Here is a 20,342-nt window from a genome sequence, read left to right as displayed (position 1 = left end):
CTTTCCCGAAACCAGGTAATAATAATCCAATTTCCAATAAGGACAGCAATCCAAAATCAAATGCTAGTGTACATTTATTCCAGCAGTATGTGCACCATGATCAACATTAAAGGCTACACACACCTTTATTTAAAAAAAAATTATAAAAAAAAACAAACAAAAAGAGTGCAACGTTCTAAATACTTTACAAAATGATTTTTACTTTGAGATACAGCTGCTTTGTATACTGTATACAGAGCAGCTGTATCTAACGATGAAACCTGTATCAGTCAGGTCAGCGGCACTGACCGGTTCAGTGTCAGCGGGTCCTGCGTGTGTCTGATACGCAGGATCGATCGCTTACCGATCACATCTAAGTTCATATCTTAGATGTGATCTATATCAGGTGAATCCTGTGTGAACCCGTCAGTCCCGCTGACCTGATGGATACAGGTCTCAGTGCTACATACAGCTGCTCTATATACAAGTTACAAAGAAGCGGACTCAAAAATGTAAAATCATTTTTGATAAAAAAGTATTTAGAAAGTTGCACAAAACACACGTTTTTTTTTTTTTAATAAAAATGTTTATCAATTTCAGAAGGTGTACATAGCCGTTAACATGCAATTTTTTGGTCAGTTCAGAAGAGCTCTTTCAAGCAGGTCATAGGCACGTGACCGCCTGCTGCTGTGGCACGGATTCAATTCCAATTATTAGGACTCACGCACCATACTCTCTGGGCATCATACAGTTGGCATGACAACTGTACCGCCCAGCACACAGGAGCATCTATCCACGCTGGACGTCAGATTGGGTGGGAGATCACGATCACAGGTGCACTTTATCTCCTCCATATACACCTAGCTTCGGATTTCTCAATATTCACCTGTCGCTGCTGTTCAGGTCTCCAACTGCTCCTGTTTACTGGCAGAAGTTCAAAGTGATGTCACTTGGTCAGCTTTATTAGCCAATGAAGTCGACAAGTCAATACACCAGTAAAGGGAGGAGCAGCCTGGACCAGAACAGCAACAGCAGATTACCATTGAGGAATGGGAAAAGCAAGCAGAAAAGTTTATTTTTATAGTTTAGGCCGATTGAGCACAATGTTTTTATCCACAAAATTCCTTTAACATAGCCGGATATTAGAGGTAGTATTATACAAGCTCGCGTTAGTTAAATGGCTATAACGTTTTTATACGTTTTTTCATGATTAATGAAGGTTTATTTTCTTGTCATTTTTATACATATTTTTGCTTCTTTTAGCATTTTAAGGCTTTCACACCACGGTTAGTATACGTTTACCTCTCTTCCGTCAGAGGAAGAAAGGATCGAAAGATTAAATGGAAAGCAACGGTACCATTAAAATTACCATTGATTTCAATGATAATTTTGTTTGTTTCTTTCCGTTTTTTTGAACGGAAACAAAGTTCTGCAGGCTGCACTTTTGCTCCGTCAAAAAAAACTAAACCTAGAGAACAGAGACAAACGGAGAGCAACTGAAACAAAAGAATTACCATTGCAAATCAATGGTAATTTTAACGGAACCATTGCTTTCAATTTAGGCCCCATGCACATGACCGTGTTTTTGCGTCCGCAATTCCCCCGCAAATCCACGGGAGAATTGCGGGCCCATTCATTTCTATGGGCCCATACACACTATCCGTGTTTTCACGGGTCTCCGCATGTCCGCAAATCCGTGCCGCAGAAACTCAGGACATGTCTTATTACGGGCCGCAAATTCGATGCGGACATGCCAATAGAAGTCAATGGGCCCGTGGAAATTGCGGATACACCTCCGTGTGTCATCCGCAGTTTGCGGATTTGCGGAAATGTTGCTAGGCGACGACCGGGAATGAGTTCTGTCGTCATCCTGTTTTACCTAGGCTTTTTTTTTTATCCGCATTTTGCGGATTACATACGGATGAACTGCGGATTACATACGGATGAACTGCGGATGACATTTCACGGAAAACGGTCCTGGAATTTGCGGACCAGAAAAACACTACGGTCGTGTGCATGAGGCCTTAATCTTTTGATCCTCCCTTCTCCTCTGATGGAGCCTTAGGCTCTATTCACACTACAACAATCCGGGTGTCGATCGATAAAAACAGCAGTTATTCAATTATTTTGGTGCCAACCCACTACAAACACCCACAGGAAGGACACAATCGCCCAGTCACCATTTTCTCTTGCTTTCAGAGTAGAGAGCACTTTTTCTGATCCCTCAGCTTCTTCGCATTGGTTTCTGGCTTTTTCTCTGCTATTTTTTTTTACTTGCTGCCATGTCTTTATAACCATTGAACCATGTACTGCAGCTTTGGCCGATTTCTCGCTAATTCGAACAGCAATAGCAGATGTTAATGCCCCCTGTAGATACTGCCACACAGCCCCCTTGTAGGTGGTGCCACACAGCCCCCTTGTAGGTGGTGCCACACAGCCCCTTTGTAGGTGGCGCTCCTCCCCTGTAGGAGCGGAATCCCTCTGGCCAGGGATTCCGCTTCAGGTGGAACCCCTGATGTCATTGTCTATATATGGACAGTGATGTCTGGGGCTTCTCATGGAGGGGAATCCCCGACCAGAGCATCGGCAACGCTGTAGTCGGGGATTCTGCTTCAAGAGGAGCCCCAGACCTCACGGTCCATATATGGACAGAAACATCAGGGGGTCCATCTAGGAGCGGAATCCCCGGCCAGAGAGATTCCGCTCCTACAGGAAGCTACAGTGGCGCGATTTACAAGGGGCTGTGTGGCACTACCTGCAGGGGGCTGTGTGGCACTACATACAGCAAAAAAATGTCCTCCTCCTTACATGCACTTTGTGCTATGAGGAGAGAGCGAGCAGCAGAAAACACGGCCGTCAGTCAGATCACATCCGTCAGCCATGTTTTACCTGGCTCCATAGACGTCTGTGGGAGACGTGCAGCCGTGAGAATGGCCCAGAATAGGGCACGTTCCAATTTTTGACGGCCCAGTTTACCGGCCCGTCAAAAAAATTCGGCCGTGTGAATAGCCCCATTTGGTGTCTATTGTTGTTACTGCGGCCGTGTGACGGCCGTTAAGTAAAACGCCATCGCATCGCAGAGTATCCCTGCCATGTGAATAAGGCCATCGGGTCGTTCACACATAGCGTAATAACTGAGGATTTTTCGCAACAGATTTTGGATGTGGAAAGTCCGCAGCATAATACCGTGACCGCAAAGTGCATAAGGTTTTAACAAATCTCATCCACACGCTGCGTAAATGCAGAGCGGAAAAAACGTTTAGAAATTGACCTGTGGTGTGTTTTTTTAATCCAAAGCACGTCAATTGTATTTGGGTAAACGCTATTTGTTGCAGGATTTTCCCATTGAATTCAATGGGGAGGTAAAACCCGCAACAAATAGAAGAGGTTGCATTTTTTTGCAAGGGAATCGCAGAGATTCCGCCGCAAAAAACACAACTCAGAAAAAATAAAAATAAATACATACCCAGAAAACTGAAAAGTTTACACTAGCATTAGTATACATTTACCTCTCTACCGTCAGATGAAGAGAGGATCGAAAGCAAAGGTTCCATTAGAATTACGATTGATTTCAATGGTAATTCTTTTGTTTTTTTCTTTCCGTTTGTTTTGGTTCGTTAGGTTCCTCTTTTTTTTTTTACGGAAGCAAAAGTGCAGTCTGCAGAACTTTTGTTTCCATGAAAATAAAAGAAAACCTAGCGAAGAGACAAACGGAAAGCAACTGAAACAAAAGAATTACTATTGAAATCAATGGTAATTGTAACAAAACCGTTGCTTTCAGTTTAATCTTCCAATCTGCACTTCTGGCGGAAGAGAGGTAAAGGTATACGAACGCTAGTGTTAACTTAGTCGAAATAAAAAAAATACAAGGAAGCCTGGCCATATTACGAACATACCTCCCAAGCGTCCCGGATTCAGTGAGACAGTTCCGGATTGTGGGAGGTGTCCCGAGCGGCTAGTGGTATGTTCCGGACTCCCAGTGTCAACCGTATCTGCGTCCCCAGGACACAGTTGAACCCAATTCTGAAGCAGGGAACAGTCAGCTCCCTGCTTCAGAATTAGTACGCAGGACTCTCAGGGCACAGCGCTACTTTGGACAGTGATGTTAGTGGCTCCTCCTGTTGCGGAATCCCATGCCAGAGCGTTGCTAACACTATGACTGGGGATTCTTCCCCAGAGGTAATCCCCGACGTCACTGTCCATATATGGACAGTGACATTAGTGTCTCCTCCTTTAGCGGAATCAAAGGCCGGAGCTTTGCAGATGCTATGGCCGGAAAGTTCCGCTCGAATCCCCGGCCACATCGTTGCCGACGATCTGGTCGAGGATTCCGCCTCTAGAGGGAGTACCAATGGCTACAGGGGGGGTATCGCTATCTACAAGGGCAATGTGGGCACTGGCCCTAGTTGTAGTTAAGTGGGCATTATACTGTTTGGGGCAGCTGTGGGAGCATTATAGTGTATGGTGGTAGCTATGGGGGCACCACAGTGGGAATCTATAGGGGCATTATACTGTATGGGGGCAGCTATGGAGCATTATACTGTATAAGAACAGCTATGGGGCAGCTATGTGGGAATTATGCTGTATGGGGGAATCTGTGTGGGCATGATAGCGTATGGCGGAAGCGATTTGGCATTATACCGTGTGGGAGGCACTATGAGAGCATGATACGGTGTGGGTTGAACCAGGGATTTGGGGGGGTATGTGTATCGGCGGTATTAGAGCCGTGGCTTAAAAGGGAAAATTTTCCCCTCTTTGTGAAAGAGGTATGCTAACAATGACCGTATAAAGCTTTATATGACACTATACATGTAAAGGATCCTCATTAGACCTAGCATTAATCTTTCGCTAGTACGGCTTGAGAAATACTATACGTGTAAAACAGAAGTAATACTGGAAAGTACACCTGGTATGGTTTATACAGATACATTTCCTACATTAGTGTCATTCAATCAAGAGTCAAGTAAGCGGCTGTACATAATAGGTTTATGCAACGCTAGTGCTTACAAGACAAGGGCTGGTTTGAGCTATATGACTGCACACACTGTCAAATCATGTCCATCATGACAAGTCTTATTGTTCCTGCATGGCTGTGCCCTGATGTAAAAAAAAAAGAGCAATTATAGGTCACTAGCTTGCCAGTAGTTACCCTTTATGTTCCACGCTTAAAAAGAAATAAAGACAGAATTGGAAAAGTGCAGCATAAAAAGAACCGATCACTTTGTAGGCTTTGTGACCTTTTTCTTTGGATAATATCCACAGCAGCACTTTCAGTGCTCACATATATGCCACGAATGCAACCACTTTAAATACATATTACTGGGCAGGCTCTGGTTCTGTAGTCAGCGCCCAGTTAGTACAGACAGGGAAACTAACATAAGATACACAATATCGTGTCTTAAAAATCTATAGGAATGTTCAAGCACGTAAAAAAGGGCTGAAAAACCAACTTCGCTGTCTGTGTCGCGGTTTTCTTCATTTTTACACATAAGACAATTTTGCGCGATTACGAAAATTGCAGAAAACAAAACAAACAACTCACCTGAAGGCTGGTTTGTATTGCACATAGACGTAGGCGTAATTACATGTCGGTTTGTACTTTAGGTGGGCACCACTACGACCGATTTATGACCATGCAAAAATCCCCACATGCAGCAAAACTAAGAAAAAACAAGTTTTGGTGTTTTTTATTTTAACGTCGCTCGGCTGATACATAAACTTGACGCTTAAGATGCTAAGACTGTAACCACATGGGTGAAAACAAATTTAAAAAACACACAACAGTTCAAATTCTCAGATTATCTGGTTTAGAACTGGTTTTGTTTTTTATAACTCTCAAATATCTACAGTCCGCTTTAGCCTAGATACTTTTAAAACTATAAAAAAGTAAAACATTTTTAAATTAAAGAAATAGTTTTCCTTGCAAAAACGGTTTGCCGCAAAACTACCAGAGGAATACACTATAGTATCAAATAGGGAACATCAATAGGAACAGATTGCCTAATAAATTCTACCTCGGAATAAAACAAGTCTCATTTTCAATGCACACCAAATGACAAATCACATAACGTATCCTCAGATTATAAAAAAAACAAAAAACAAAAATAAAATTATGACTTCACCATCATCCGCATGTAAGGATACTTATTAGATGTCTAGGTTTTTGACCCCGATCTATTTAAGGGCAAACTATGCACTAAACCTAAAAAATCCCAAGCGACTACAGTTAATCCCAGTACTCCACATGTCAGACTCGTGAGCCAATTTTTACTACTCCATTAGTTACTTCATGAAAAAGTACACTCCAGCCTTGAAGAGCAAATGCGGAAAGGTCATCTCCAGATAACTGAACTCACCGTCCAAACAAGGGATGAACTGTGATTCCTGCGGGTCAATACACTAACGTTTAGCGTGGTTATTCCTGCTCTCACTTACTGTAAACTGTGAACGGAAATAATAGTCACAGAAAAGAATGAAACAAAAAGTTAGATTTGCAGGGGGAGGGGTGTAGTATATCTTGGGCAGTAATGTGTTAAACTGCTGGCGGCATATTGTTACATGGGTTATACGACTTATGGGCTAGAATGTTAGGTGTGGCTCAGTCAGTGTATTGCCGGGCTGGAGAATAAAGCAGCATCCTGAGGTCTGGAGCCCGATAACCTGTCTCACACTACACAGGGGTCTCACGCAAATAAAGTTTAGGATATGGAGAATCTTCTCCGTAATAGAGAATGCAAAGGGACAGAACGACATACACACACATATACATATATATATATATATATTACACATAGACACACACTAGTCCTTCTCAATGAATTAGAAGATCATCAAAAAGTTAATTTATTTCAGTAATTCAATTCAAAAAGTGCAACTCATATTATATGGATTCATTACACACAGAGTGATGGGTTTCCAGCATGTTTTTCTTTTAATGTTGATGATTACGGCGAAGGGCTCATTCAGACAAACGTAAATAATGTCCGTGTGTTGCGCAGGAAAATCACGCGCAGCACATGGACCCATTGGTTTCAATGGGGGCGTTTACACATGCAGGAGTTTTCACGCAGCGCGTGCCCGTTGTGTAAAACTCACTGCATGTCCTATATTGGTGCGTATTTCACACACCTATCGCCCATTGAAGTCAATGGGTGCGTAAAAATCGCACACGGATGCACATCCGTGTGCTGTGTGTGTGATTTACGCATCAATTCAATTGAAAATAATAATAAATAAAGATGTGCTTTGCAAGTGTGTGAATAACGTATACCACTTTCAAAGCAGATGCAATAACGCAACATATACGGACAAGATTCACGCGCGTAAATATGATACGCTCGTGTAAATATGATACGCTCGTGTGAATGTAGCCTAATAGTTAATGAAAACCCCAAATTTAGTCCTTCAGAAAATTTGATTATATAAGCCAATTTCAAAAATGATTTTTAATACTGAAATGTTGGCCTACTGAAAACCATGTCCAGTGTCTGCCCTCAATACTTGGTTGGGGCTCCTTTTGCATGAATTACTGCATCAATGCGGCGTGGCATGGAGGCGATCAGCCTGTGGCACTGCTGAGGTGTTATCAATGCGGCGTGGCATGGAGGCGATCAGCCTGTGCCACTGCTGAGGTGTGATCAATTCGGCGTTGCATGGAGGTGATCAGCCTGTGGCACTGCTGAGGTGTGATCAATGTGGTGTGGCATTGAGGTGATCAGCCGGTGGCACTGCTGAGGTGTTATGGAAGCCCAGGTTTCTTTGATAGCGGCCTTCAGCTTGTCTGCATTGTTGGGTCTGGGGTCTCTCATCTTCCTCTTGACAATACCCTATAGATTCTCTATGGGGCTTAGGTCAGGCGAGTTTGCTGGGCAATCACATACACAGTGATATTGTGGTTATTACACCAGGTATTGGTACTTTTGGCAGTGTGGGCAGGTGCCAAGTCCTGCTGGAAAATGAAATCACCATCTCCATAAACCTTGTCAGCAGAGGGAAGAATGAAGTGTTGGGAAATTTCCTGGTAGACGCTGCGCTGACTCTGGACTTGATATAACACAGTTGCTCAGTGGTCCAAAGTCCTGTTTTCAGATGAAAGTAAATTTTGCATTTCATTTGGAAATCCAGGTCCCAGAGTCTGGAGGAAGAGTGGAGAGGCGTCAATCCAAGTGTCTTGCGGTCCAGTGTGAAGTTTCCACAGTCAGTGATGGTTTGGGGGGCCGTGTCATCCGCTGGTGCTGGTCCACTGTGTTATATCAAGTCCAGAGTCAACGCAGCCGTCTAGAAGGAAATGTGTTGAAGGGTTCAGTCGGGGGAACCCCTCAACGATAAGGCAAACGGAAACCTTCGCTTCCGTTTACATCACCATTCATCCCAATGGTGACGGAAACTTTGCTAATGGTTTCCGTTTGTCACCGTTGTGACAGGGTTCCATTATTTTGACGTAATCAATAGCACAGTCGACTGCGCTATGTAAACCTTTGATTTATTTTTACTAAACAGGTCAGTAGGTTTGGTGTAACTTTATAAGTAGTTTTTGAAATACAAATTTGTTTTACTTTTTTTTTTTTTTTTAGATACAGCTTTGAACTTCTGCCAGTAAACAGGAGCAGTTGGAGACCTGAACAGCAGCGACAGGTGAATATTGAGAAATCCGAAGCTAGGTGTATATGGAGGAGATAAAGTGCACCTGTGCTTGTGATCTCCCACCCAATCTGACATCAAGCGTGGATAGATGCTCCTGTGTGCTGGGCGGTACAGTTGTCATGCCAACTGTATGACACCCAGAGAGTGGTGCGTGAGTCCTAATAATTGGAATTGATTCCGTGCCACAGCAGCAGGCGGTCACGTGCCTATGACCTGCTTGAAAGAGCTCTTCTGAAGTGACCAAAAAATTGCATGTTAACCGCTATGTACACCTTCTGAAATATATATATATTTTTTAATACAAAATGTTTGTGTGTTTTGTGCAACTTTCTAAATACTTTATCAAAATAGATTTTACATCTTTGTATCCTGTATATAGATAGGGCAGCTGTGTGTAGCACTAAACCCTGCTCCCATCAGGTCCGCGGGACTGACGTGTTCTGTGTCAGCGGGTCCTGAGTGTCCCTGACGCGCAGGATCCATCTGTCATCTATCACATCTAAATTCATAACTTATATGTGATAGATGACAGGTGGATCCTGCGTAGGGAACCCCGATTTCAAACTTCCCAATGAAGGAACCCAGATTTGCAGCTTCTTTGTATATCACAAAAGAAATGAATACTTATTGCAGAAGGTACAGATACTTTTTTGTATCAATGCTTGGATTTCCATAATGCCAAGTAAGGCAAGAGTCACTGGGACGGAGGAATTGTTGTGAATTGTGCGGAGTAAAAACCATTTCTGAATTTTACAGCCAGCAGTTCTGTTCTTTAACCTTTCATTCAGACTTGTCTGTGAGAAGCCCTTCATGTGCTTTCTAACTGTCCCACAAGACATCGTACCCTTCTCATACAAGTATTTGAACAGCAGAATACTTGTATATAAAAACACAACTGGCCCCGCTAAAAACAAGCCCTCAAACAGCTATGTCGACATGAAAATAAAATAAATAGTTAGGACTCTTGGCCCGGTTATTAAAGGGGACCTGTCACCTCTCTTGACATGTCTGTTTTTGTAAATACTTGTATTCCCCATGAAACAGCAATGTCAAAGCACCTTTTCTTAGAACTCTGCGTTGTGCCGTTCCACAGTTATTCCTCTTGGAAATATATGAGTAAATTAACAACTGGGTGTTACCATTCTCCTTGTCAAAGGGGCGTGTTAATACAGTGTCTGACACTGTCCAATCAGTGCTGACAGTGTGAGTCTTTGTAGGGACACAGCCCAAACTGGTAACAACAAGTTGTCCATTTATCTATACTTTTGTAGGAGGAGCAACAGAGGAACAGAACACAGTTTTAAGATAAAATGCTCCAGAATGGTTATATTAAGGGAATGCAAGTATTTATTAAAACGAAGATGTCATGAAAGCCAACAGGTCCTTTTTAATGTCACAACTTCCTGTAGGATATGTTGACAATGGAGAACAGTCATAAGGAAACACACGATTGGTCATATCTTTCAAATCTGTGCCAGTGATATATCGTTGTACATTTGGATTACCTCTTTAAAGCGAGATGTACGACTAAATATTTTGGCACACTAAGTACAAATTCTCATGTCCCTGTCTGACCCCTAAATAAATTCAGACCGCTACATTGACATTGTAACCCCTAAAAATTTTACGAGCCAAATATTTTTGGTCACATTGGTGACCATTTGGAACCCTGGATGCGGTCTGTGGATGTTTTTCTAACCATATACAACCCCTTTAGTAGAGGGGGGTCACTCGGAGTATCCCTTGCTCTAAAGTGTGGCTTCCTCCCACTTTTCTCTAACTTTCAAAAAAACAATGTAACTTCATAGGATGCCAGTTAACCCTTCAGTATGTGAGGCCCACTGGGGACAGGGACGGATGTGAATGGCGACTATCTGTACTGCAGATTATTTCTGTGCTATATAAGCAACGGTTAATAAATATGGACCCGGGATGTCAGTGCATTGCATGGACAGACTCCTGATTTCAATGACCACTATGTAATGCCTTATTGGCTGCGTTGCAGCAGAATAAAACACTTGCTGCAGTGGCTTTGTACAATGTGTACGTGCTACGTCGATGTGCAGGCCAGAGAGGAACTTTCCTGGAATTTCAAGAGGTGGTTATCAAGAACCTAATCTCTAGGGACCAAGAAGAGGGGGGGCACCCAGTACTTCTGGAAGCGGGGCCACACGCATCATACAAGGGCAAAACTTTCCAGGAGAAGTTCCCCAAACTGGCAAGAAGGGAAAAAGTCAAAAGAGGTGCAAAGTCTGCTATAAGAGGGGGATAAGGGAGGACACAATATATCAATGTGACACGTGTCCCGAAAAACCAGAGCTCTGTATGAAAGAGTGTTTTAAAATTTATCTTACATCCCTTGGTTTATAATTTACCCCAATTTTACTTACCCTGATATACTCCGCACTGCTTATCCCCCCTCGTCTTTCCCCTCTGGGCCCTGCTGCGTGCACAGGCAGCTGATAACAGCCACATTGAGGGTATTGCCTTACACATGAGAACCCACATTACAGTTTATGGGTTGTATGTCTCCGGTTAAAATGCTCACTACACCTCTAGATGAATGCCTTACGGGTGTAGTTTTTAAAACGGGGTCACTTCTTGCGGGTTTCAACTGTACTGGTTCCTCAGGGGCTTCTGCAAACATGACTTCACACCAGAAAATCCCCAGTAGGCCAAATGGTGGTCCTTTCCTTCTGAGCCCTCCCATGGGCCCAAACGGCAGTTTATCATCACAAATGGAGCATTGCTGCACTCAGGACAAATTACGCAACAGAATGGGGTATTTTGTTTCTTGTGAAAATAATAAATTTTCAGCCAAAACTACATATTATTGGAAAAAATTAATTTTGTTTTCATTCCCAGACCAATTCAAATAGGTGCTGTGAAAAAACTGTGCGGTCAAAATTGTAACAACACCCATAAATAAATTCCTTGAGGGGTGTAGTTTCCAAAATGGGGTCACTTTTGGTGGGTTTCTATTGCTTTGATACCTCTGGGGCTCTGCAAATGCGACATGGCACCCGAAAACCAATCCAGCTAATCTGGACTACAACAAACACATAGCGCTCCTTTCCTTCTGAGCCCTGCCATGGGCCCAAACGGCAGTTTATCACCACAAATGGGGTATTGCCGCACTAAGGACAAATTGGGCAACAAAATGGGGTATTTTGTTCCCTGTGAAAATAATAAATTTTGATCACAAATTTTATTGGAAAAAAATGACATTTTTTTAATTTCACAGCCCAATTCAAATAGGTGCTGTGAAAAAACTGTGCGGTCAAAATGGTAACAACAACCATAAATTAATTCCTTGAGGGGTGTAGTTTCCAAAATGGGGTCACTATTGGGGGATTCCTACTGTTTTGGCACCTCAACACCTTTTCAAACCGGGCATGCTGCCTAAAATATATTCTAATAAAAAAAGAGGACTCAAAATGCACTAGGTCCTTCTTTGCTTCTAGGGCTTGTGTTTTATTCCAGGAGCGCAGTAGAGCCACATGTGGGACATTTCTAAAAACTGCAGAATCTGGACAATACATATTTTGTAGTGTTTCTCTGGTAAAACCTTCTGTGTTACAGAATTTTTTTTTAATAAAATTGAAATTCAGCAAGAAAAATGAAATTTGCAAATTTCACCTCCACTTTGCTTTAATTCCTGTGAAATGCCTGAAGGGTTAAAAAACTTTCTAAATGCTGTTTTGAATACTTTGAGGGGTCTAGTTTTTAAAATGGGGTGTTTTATCAGGGTTTCTAATACATAGGCCCCTCAAAGCCACTTCAGAACTGAACAGGTACCTTAAAAAAAAGGCTTTTGAAATTTTCTTAAAAATATGAGAAATTGCTGTTTATGTTCTAAGCCTTGTAACGTCCAAGAAAAATAAAAGAATGTTCAAAAAACGATGCCAATCTAAAGTAGACGTATGGGAAATGTGAACTAGTAACTATTTTGGGTGGTATAACCGTCTGTTTTACAAGCAGATGCATTTAAATTCTGAAAAATGCTATTTTTCAAAATTTTCTCTCAATTTTGCAATTTTTCAGCAATAAACACTGAATATATCGACCAAATTTTACCACGAACATGAAGCCCAATGTGTCACGAGAAAACAATCTCAGAACCGCTTGGATAGGTTTAAGCATTCCGACGTTATTACCACATAAAGTGAAATATGTCAGATTTGAAAAATGGGCTCTGAGCCTTAAGGCCCAAACTAGGCTGCGTCTTTAAGGGGTTAAAGGGGTGGCCCCGGAAATGGTAAATTCTAGTGTCTGATCATTGGGGGCCAAACTGATCACAAGATCAGGGGTCCTGAAGCCCCGTTCCCGCTCAATGCTCGACCGCTGTGAGGGCGTTAAATAGAGTGGTGGTCGAGACTGCATGCTGCCGCTTCATTCAAACTCTATGGGAGTAACAGAAACAGTAGGAGCACAAATATTTCCATCAGCTCCAAAAGATATTGAAGGAAGTGGTGGGCACAAGCTCGACTACTGCTACATTCATGTCCTCCTCACTGCAAAAAGTGCAGTAAATAGGAACGTGTGGGGGGGACCCCGACATGCTCGTTGTGAACCGGAGGGTCGCTTTAACATCTTAATGCAGAAAGACGTACATATACGCCATGTGCGGGGGCTATTTAGTGCAGAATGCCGTACGTAGGAGTTGTGATCACCGCGGTAAACCGGCAGTGACTGACAGCTGGGGTTCCGAAACAATGGTCTGGATTGGAGATAAATTATCCCAGCCGTTTAACACTTAAAATGCCATGGTCAATAATGCCCACGGCATTTAAGTTGTTCGATAGAGGCTTCCTCTGTCACCCATCGGTGGGCAAGGCAAAGGTATCCCACACAAATTGACAACTGGGCGTTACCAATTGGGGTGTGTCCCTACAAAGTCATAGGTCAGGGCTACACCTAGACTTTTTAGTGCTAGTGATTTTAACTCGAGTGGCAGCTGCAGTCTACAAGATTACATGCAACTCAATGTATTAATTTGGACTGCAGCTGTAACTCAAGAGTTAAAATCACAAGCACTACAAATGTCAAGGTGTAGCACTTGCCCCACGCTGTCCAATCAGTGCTGTTCGTGCCAGTCTGCGTAGGGACATTTTTCCTAAACAAAGGAAACCAGTTGTCAATTTATTCATACATCTCCAGTAGGAATAATAGAGGAATGGTACAACGAAAGAAAATATGTTCCAGAATGGTCGTTTCATGAGGAATACAAGTGATTACTAAAATAGACCTGTTCATAGAGGTGATGGGTCATCTTTAAAGGGAACCTGTCACCAGCATTTCACCTATTGAACTTTACATGTCCCTCACTGGCCGCTGCTATGAAAGTTCATTGCCGTTATCCCCTCTCCTAAACTCCTCCTCCGACTGTAAATAACGGTCTGCAAACATTTCACGCTTTTTATCGTAATAAGTCGGTGTCCCTTTGTGCGCACACCCCAGAAGAGGACATCAATGTACAAACGCGGGATTTTGTGTGCTGGGGGAAGACTAGGAGCGGTCAATCAAAAGTAGAGAGACTGGGTAAACTCGGAAAGACTTGAAGAATGAAGATCTGACTCTTTTCTGCTCATTAGCATACGGTGTGGGGACACTAAAAACTAAATACTAAAGCTATAGAGCCGACTAAGAAGACAATTATAGGTTATATAGAAATTATTTTTCACCCACTACCACCTGGTATTGCTAGGCTAATAGGTGAAATGCTGGTGACAGGTTCCCTTTAAGTTGTGATCCAGGACCAAAGTACATTCTTAATGCTAACAACCAAGACTCAAATGGTTAAAGAGTACCTTTTGCTTCAACTTTCTCTTCCATAAATAGTACAACCTAGAAAATAAACTTTGTAATATATCTTATTAAAAAAAATGCATATAATTGGATGGGCGTAAAATGTTAAAGGTACACAGCAGGTGCGTCTCTCCAGCTGTGAGAAGTGCTGCACTGGATCCGGACGCCGCGCAGCAAAAAGGAGTAGGTGTAAGATCTGGGGTCTGAATTATTTGTGTGTCTAATCTAAGTTAGGGGTCTGATCTGGGGATAGAATATATTTAGGGGGTCTGGTATAAGTCAAAATATATTTAGGTAGCCCGGGCTCTGAAACTAAATCTGAAATGTATTTAGGGGTGTCTATTCTCAGATCTGACTTTATTTTGGGGTCTCAATTTATTCTGAGGTCCAGTATAGCGGTACTATTTGTACACTATAGCAATACTATTTAGGTATTACTGTTAATCAAAATTGTATTACTGCTCTGTACATGGGAAGGCCCAGCACGAGTCTCCACCTTGCTATGCCCCATACAGTGAAATCTACATCAGCAATTTCCATTATAATTTGACCCCTTAACGACCACCCACCGTCTTTTGATGGCAGGCGCTTAGTCTACGGCGATGTCTTTTGGCGTCGCTGTAGAAGAGACTGATGAGCGCTCATCCTCTACGCAAGAGCTGTAACTTACAGCTCCAGATCTTAGAGCAGCCTGCTGTATACAGCTGGGGTCGGAAAATATTTGGACCCCAGCTGTTTAACCCTTTGATCGCTGCGGTCTGTGACCGCGGCAAGATAAAAGGGAACTCCCCTCTTTGATCTTGTCACTGGAAACTCGGTGACGAGATCAAAGAGCAGGGAATCCCTCTGCAGTCAGCCCTGGGGACCTACAAAGGACCTCAGGGCTGTCTGTTCAGTAAGCCAGCTATGTGCTGCCCTAACAGAAGCCTGTATCAAAGTGACAGTATAATGCACATGAGTATGCGAATACATTATAAGTAAAAAATAAAGTTATCCCTTAATGGGATTAAATTAAAAAAGTAAAAAGTAAAAAAATTAATCTAACGGGTTATTTAGCATAAAATGTGAACGGGATAAAAAATAAAGAAAAACGATGGAGAATCACTTTTTCATATATTCACGACGTAAAAATTATTTTTTTCTACTTCCAAACTGTGAAAAAAAAATACAATTTCTCCTGCATAAAAAAAGGCCTCATACGGCCATGTCTATGAAAAAATAAAGTTATGGCTGCTGAAATGCAGGGAGGTAAAAACGGAAAAATTGAGCTGGTCATTAAGACCTTTTCAGGCCCGGTCATTAAGGGGTTAAGGCAGTTTGCTGGTGTAAATAATAGATTTGTCGGGCCGCTGCTGCTTCTTCTGAAGCCACACCCCCTTTCCACAAAATGGCGAGCGCGGTGTAAAAATACTAAAATTGCACCGCAAATTGCAACTTTTTGGACCTTTTGCAACTTTTTTATGCCAGAAAATTGATAAATTACCCCATTGTACTCGACTCGGTGTTTAGTTAGTGCCCAGATGGGAAAGGTGTTTTTGTTCATGTGCTGCAACTCTTGTTTACAGAATAAACACTTGTCCATTTTTGAACTGCAATAAAGCCAGTGGACTCTAAACTTGAGCAGTTTCTACATTTTCAGGCCAACACACAACAGCACCAAGATATGGAACAGCAAGAGTCCATACAGAGGCTTTTGTGGGCCCAGCAAGAAGCAATCAATGCACAACTGAAGGCCCACAAACCAAGGTGCACCAGCAAAAAATAAAATAAAATAAAAATATGTTGATGGAGCAAACGATCACACTTAGAGACTCGGATGAACCATCCAGAAAGAGTGGGGGAGGGGTCACCTGTAAATGTGAAGGCTGTTCAACGTGCTTTGCAAAAGATGACAAAAGGACTGCCTCAAAGTGTTGAAAAGAGTTGCTGAATGACAGAGGCTCCCGGCTGCTGAATAGGCAGAAGTTCTCGAAACTTACCCGAGTGCTGATCCTCAAAAAGCCAGGAAAGGTTCCTAGTGCCAGAGGACTACATCCGTGATGTCAGCGTGGTGCATAAAAAAATAACATTTTAAAAAAAAAAAACAAAAAAAACAATCCTTAAAGAGGCTCTGTCACCAGATTCTCAAATCCCTATCTCCTATTGCATGTGATCGGCGCTGCAATGTAGATAACAGTAACGTGTGTTTTTTTTAAAAACGTTAATTTTTGGCCAAGTTATGAGCAATTTTATATATATGCAAATGAGCTTTGAAATGGACAACTGGGCGTGTTTTTATTCGTATGTCCAACTGGGCGTGTATTGTGTTTTTAACTGGGCGTGTTTACTTGTTTTACTAACTGGGCGTTGTGGAGAGAAGTGTATGATGCTGACGAATCAGTGACCAATCAGCATCATGCACTCCTCTCCATTCATTTACACAGCAGCATCGTTCTTACTAGAACGATGTGCAGCCACATACACAAGTGTCCTGATAATGAATACACATGACCTCCAGCCTGGACGTCATGTGTATTCAGAATCCTGACACTTCCGAATCTTTTCTGTGAGATTCAGCAAGCCGCGCGTAATCTCGCGAGATTACGAGATAAACGAGATTTCGTTTCCCTTGCTGGAATCTCACAGAAAAGATTCAGAAGTGTCAGGATTCTGAGTACACATGACGTCCAGGCTGGAGGTCATGTGTATTCATTATCACGTCATTGAAAAAGTCACCACTGTTTATTTAATGTGTTAAAAGTCAAGGTAAAGATGGCTACTGGTCACAGAGAGGATTGAAACAAAAGTTACATCTTTGTAGGGGGGTGGGAGGACGGGACATTGCTAAAAAGGCATAAAATAAAATAGAGAAAAACACTAATACTCAGAAGTAGTGTGGAATAAATGAATGATGCACCACACCCATATATGCACCAAAAGCAGACATTTTATTTTTGGGTTTTGATGCAATAATCATCTAGGGTCACTCTGTGCTCACACACTTCCTAGTGTAATGTCTCCCCCAAACATTTTAGCTTCCATCCACATTTACAGTGAATCTGAATAAGCTTAAACTATAGTCAACTACAAAGAAATTCCTATACGACAGTCATCCAAATCATCCGTGACATGCTCTGCAGCCCAGCTCAAGGCACAGAAATTGCAGTTGGATTTTTTCCATTAATCGCGCCACTCCCGTCTACAAGCTTTGCCGGTTATTGCAGAGCAGTCCCTTTCAAGTTGAAGGGGCTGAATGCAATACCAGAAACAGACCATAGCCAAAAGTGGCACGGTTTATGGATAGAATTGAAAAAAAAACAAAAAAAAAAAAAAAACGAATCTTTGACAACCCCTTTAAATCAACACATTTTTTTTCCATGGTTGACCTTTACTGTATCACCCACTCGTGGTGCAGTGGCTTCATAAAGATGGCGCCTGGCGGAATGCCATTTTTTTTTTCAATGTAATTAGGTCAGAAAACTTGTGAAAATACATTTTAACCACAGGATTTTGTTGCATTGAGCCCCATCTCAGTTTGGGATAATCTGGATTTTAGGCACATTACCTTTTTAAGACCAGTGCACACACAATATTAGAAGTGATGATCAGTCTGTTCTGCGAAGTATACCTATTTAATAAGCTGCTTAGAGTAGCACTAAGGGTATGTGCACACACAAAATAAAAAAAAGTCTGAATACACGGAGCGGTTTTCAAAGGGAAAACAGCTCCTGATTTTCAGAAGTTTTTTTTATTCAAAGTCACGGTTTTTACGGCCGTTTTTGAAGCTTTTGAAAAACGGCCGCGTAAAAAACACTGTCGGAACATAACACAGTTTTCCCATTGAAATCAATGGGAAGATGTTTGGAGGCGTTCCGCTTTCCGATTTTTCGGGCCGGTGAACATACCCTCAGAGTGATGTGCTCTGCATAACTATAGTGTTCCTGTAGGCACAGAAAGTGTGCATTGATTGAGACTTTTGCCAGTACTGAATGAACATTTTAACAGGTTATGGAAACCTTTGGGCCTTTTCTTTTTATGAAGTTATTAACCCCTTCCCGACATTTGCCGTATGGGTATGCCATGGAAAGCTAGTGCTTCCCGCAATTTGCCGTATCCATACGACAAATGCTTGGCACCGGCTCAAAAGCTGAGCCGGTGCCATCATCGCCGGATCTTAGCGGTATCTTACAGCTGACATCCACCTGTAACGGCAGGAACCAGAGCTAGCTCCAATCCCTGACATTAACCCCTTCGATGCAGCAATCGAAAGCGATCGCTGCATCTTAGCGGTTGCTAGCAGATCGCCAGCCCTGACAGGCAATCAGGACTGGCGACTGCTGCTATGGCAACAGGAGACACAAACGGCCTCCTGCTCTGACATTACGGAAGCCGATTAGGCCCCGCCGGGAGGTGAAGCCTAAATCGGTTTGCGGTCAGTGTATAACCGACAGATCTAATACATTGCACTACGTAGGTAGTGCAATGTATTAGAAAAAAATAAATCTGACAGTTGGACCTTCAAGTCCCCTAGTGGGACTTGGGAAAAAGTGTAAAAAAAAAAAAAAAAAAAAAAAAAAGAAGTGAAAAAAAATACGTTTGAAAACACAATGTTTCAAGTAATAAAATAAAACACAAACGCCCTTTTTTTCTCCTATGAAGTCCTTTATTATTGAAAAAAAATAATAAACCATACGTATTTGGTATCGCCACGACCATAACGACCGGAGGGATCAAAATATATTTATTGCACGCGGTGAACAGCGTAAAGAAAACAAAAAACTATACCAGAGTTTCTGTTTTTTGTTCACTTTGCCATACAAATATTGGAATAAAAAGTGATCAAAAAGTCACGCGTATCCAAAAATGGTACCTATAAAAACTATAGCTCGTCCCGCAAAAAACAAGCCCTCATACAGCTCCGTCGACAGGTTAAAAAGTTATGGTTCATCCCTCTGGGCTTCAAGGGTCAACGACCTTATGCACACACACACACACACACATATATATATATATACATATACGCACACACACACATATATATATATATATACATATACGCACACACACACATATATATATATATACATATACGCACACACATATATATGCATATACGCACACATATATATGCATATACGCACACACATATATATGCATATACGCACACACATATATATGCATATACGCACACACATATATATGCATATACGCACACACATATATATACATATACGCACACACATATATACGCACACACATATATACATATACGCACACACATATATACATATACGCACACACATATATACATATACGCACACACATATATACATATACGCACACACATATATACATATACGCACACACCTATATACATATACGCACACACCTATATACATATACGCACACACCTATATACATATACGCACACACCTATATACATATACGCACACACCTATATACATATACGCACACACCTATATACATATACGCACACACCTATATACATATACGCACACACCTATATACATATACGCACACACCTATATACATATACGCACACACATATATACATATACGCACACACATATATACATATACGCACACACATATATACATATACGCACACACATATATACATATACGCACACACATATATACATATACGCACACACATATATACATATACACACACACATATATACATATACGCACACACATATATACATATACGCACACACATATATACATATACGCACACACATATATACATATACGCACACACATATATACATATACGCACAGACATATACACACACACACACACACTATAACCTTTAACCACACTGCGACAAGCGCTGCATATTTAGTGTTGGCGCTATGTAGTTAGTGCCAAGCACCGTAAATGTTCGGCGCAGGGATGGCGCTGGCTC

At 41.9% G+C, this 20,342-nt stretch overlaps 1 protein-coding gene across 3 annotated transcripts in view; it reads right to left on the bottom strand.

The window, feature by feature from the left end:
* The window catches only part of ATP10D (ATPase phospholipid transporting 10D (putative)), a 115,801-nt gene that overhangs the window by 54,925 nt on the left and 40,534 nt on the right, over positions 1-20,342 (bottom strand). Inside the window, exon 1 of one of the 3 annotated variants that reach the window (XM_075859525.1) lies at positions 5,522-5,633. The exons of the other annotated variants lie outside the window; for them this stretch is intronic. Within the exon in view, the coding sequence (XP_075715640.1) occupies positions 5,522-5,546 (25 nt within the window). The 5' untranslated portion in view covers positions 5,547-5,633. Of the gene's footprint in view, positions 1-5,521; positions 5,634-20,342 lie in introns of those variants that run through there. 3 annotated transcript variants of the gene reach the window in all.

The sequence above is a fragment of the Rhinoderma darwinii genome, chromosome 1 (genome assembly GCF_050947455.1).
Source record: "Rhinoderma darwinii isolate aRhiDar2 chromosome 1, aRhiDar2.hap1, whole genome shotgun sequence".
In the NCBI taxonomy this organism is placed as follows: Eukaryota; Metazoa; Chordata; class Amphibia; order Anura; family Rhinodermatidae; genus Rhinoderma; species Rhinoderma darwinii.
The sequence above is the reverse complement of the archived record's forward strand: the minus strand, read 5'-3'. Positions and strand labels throughout refer to the sequence as shown.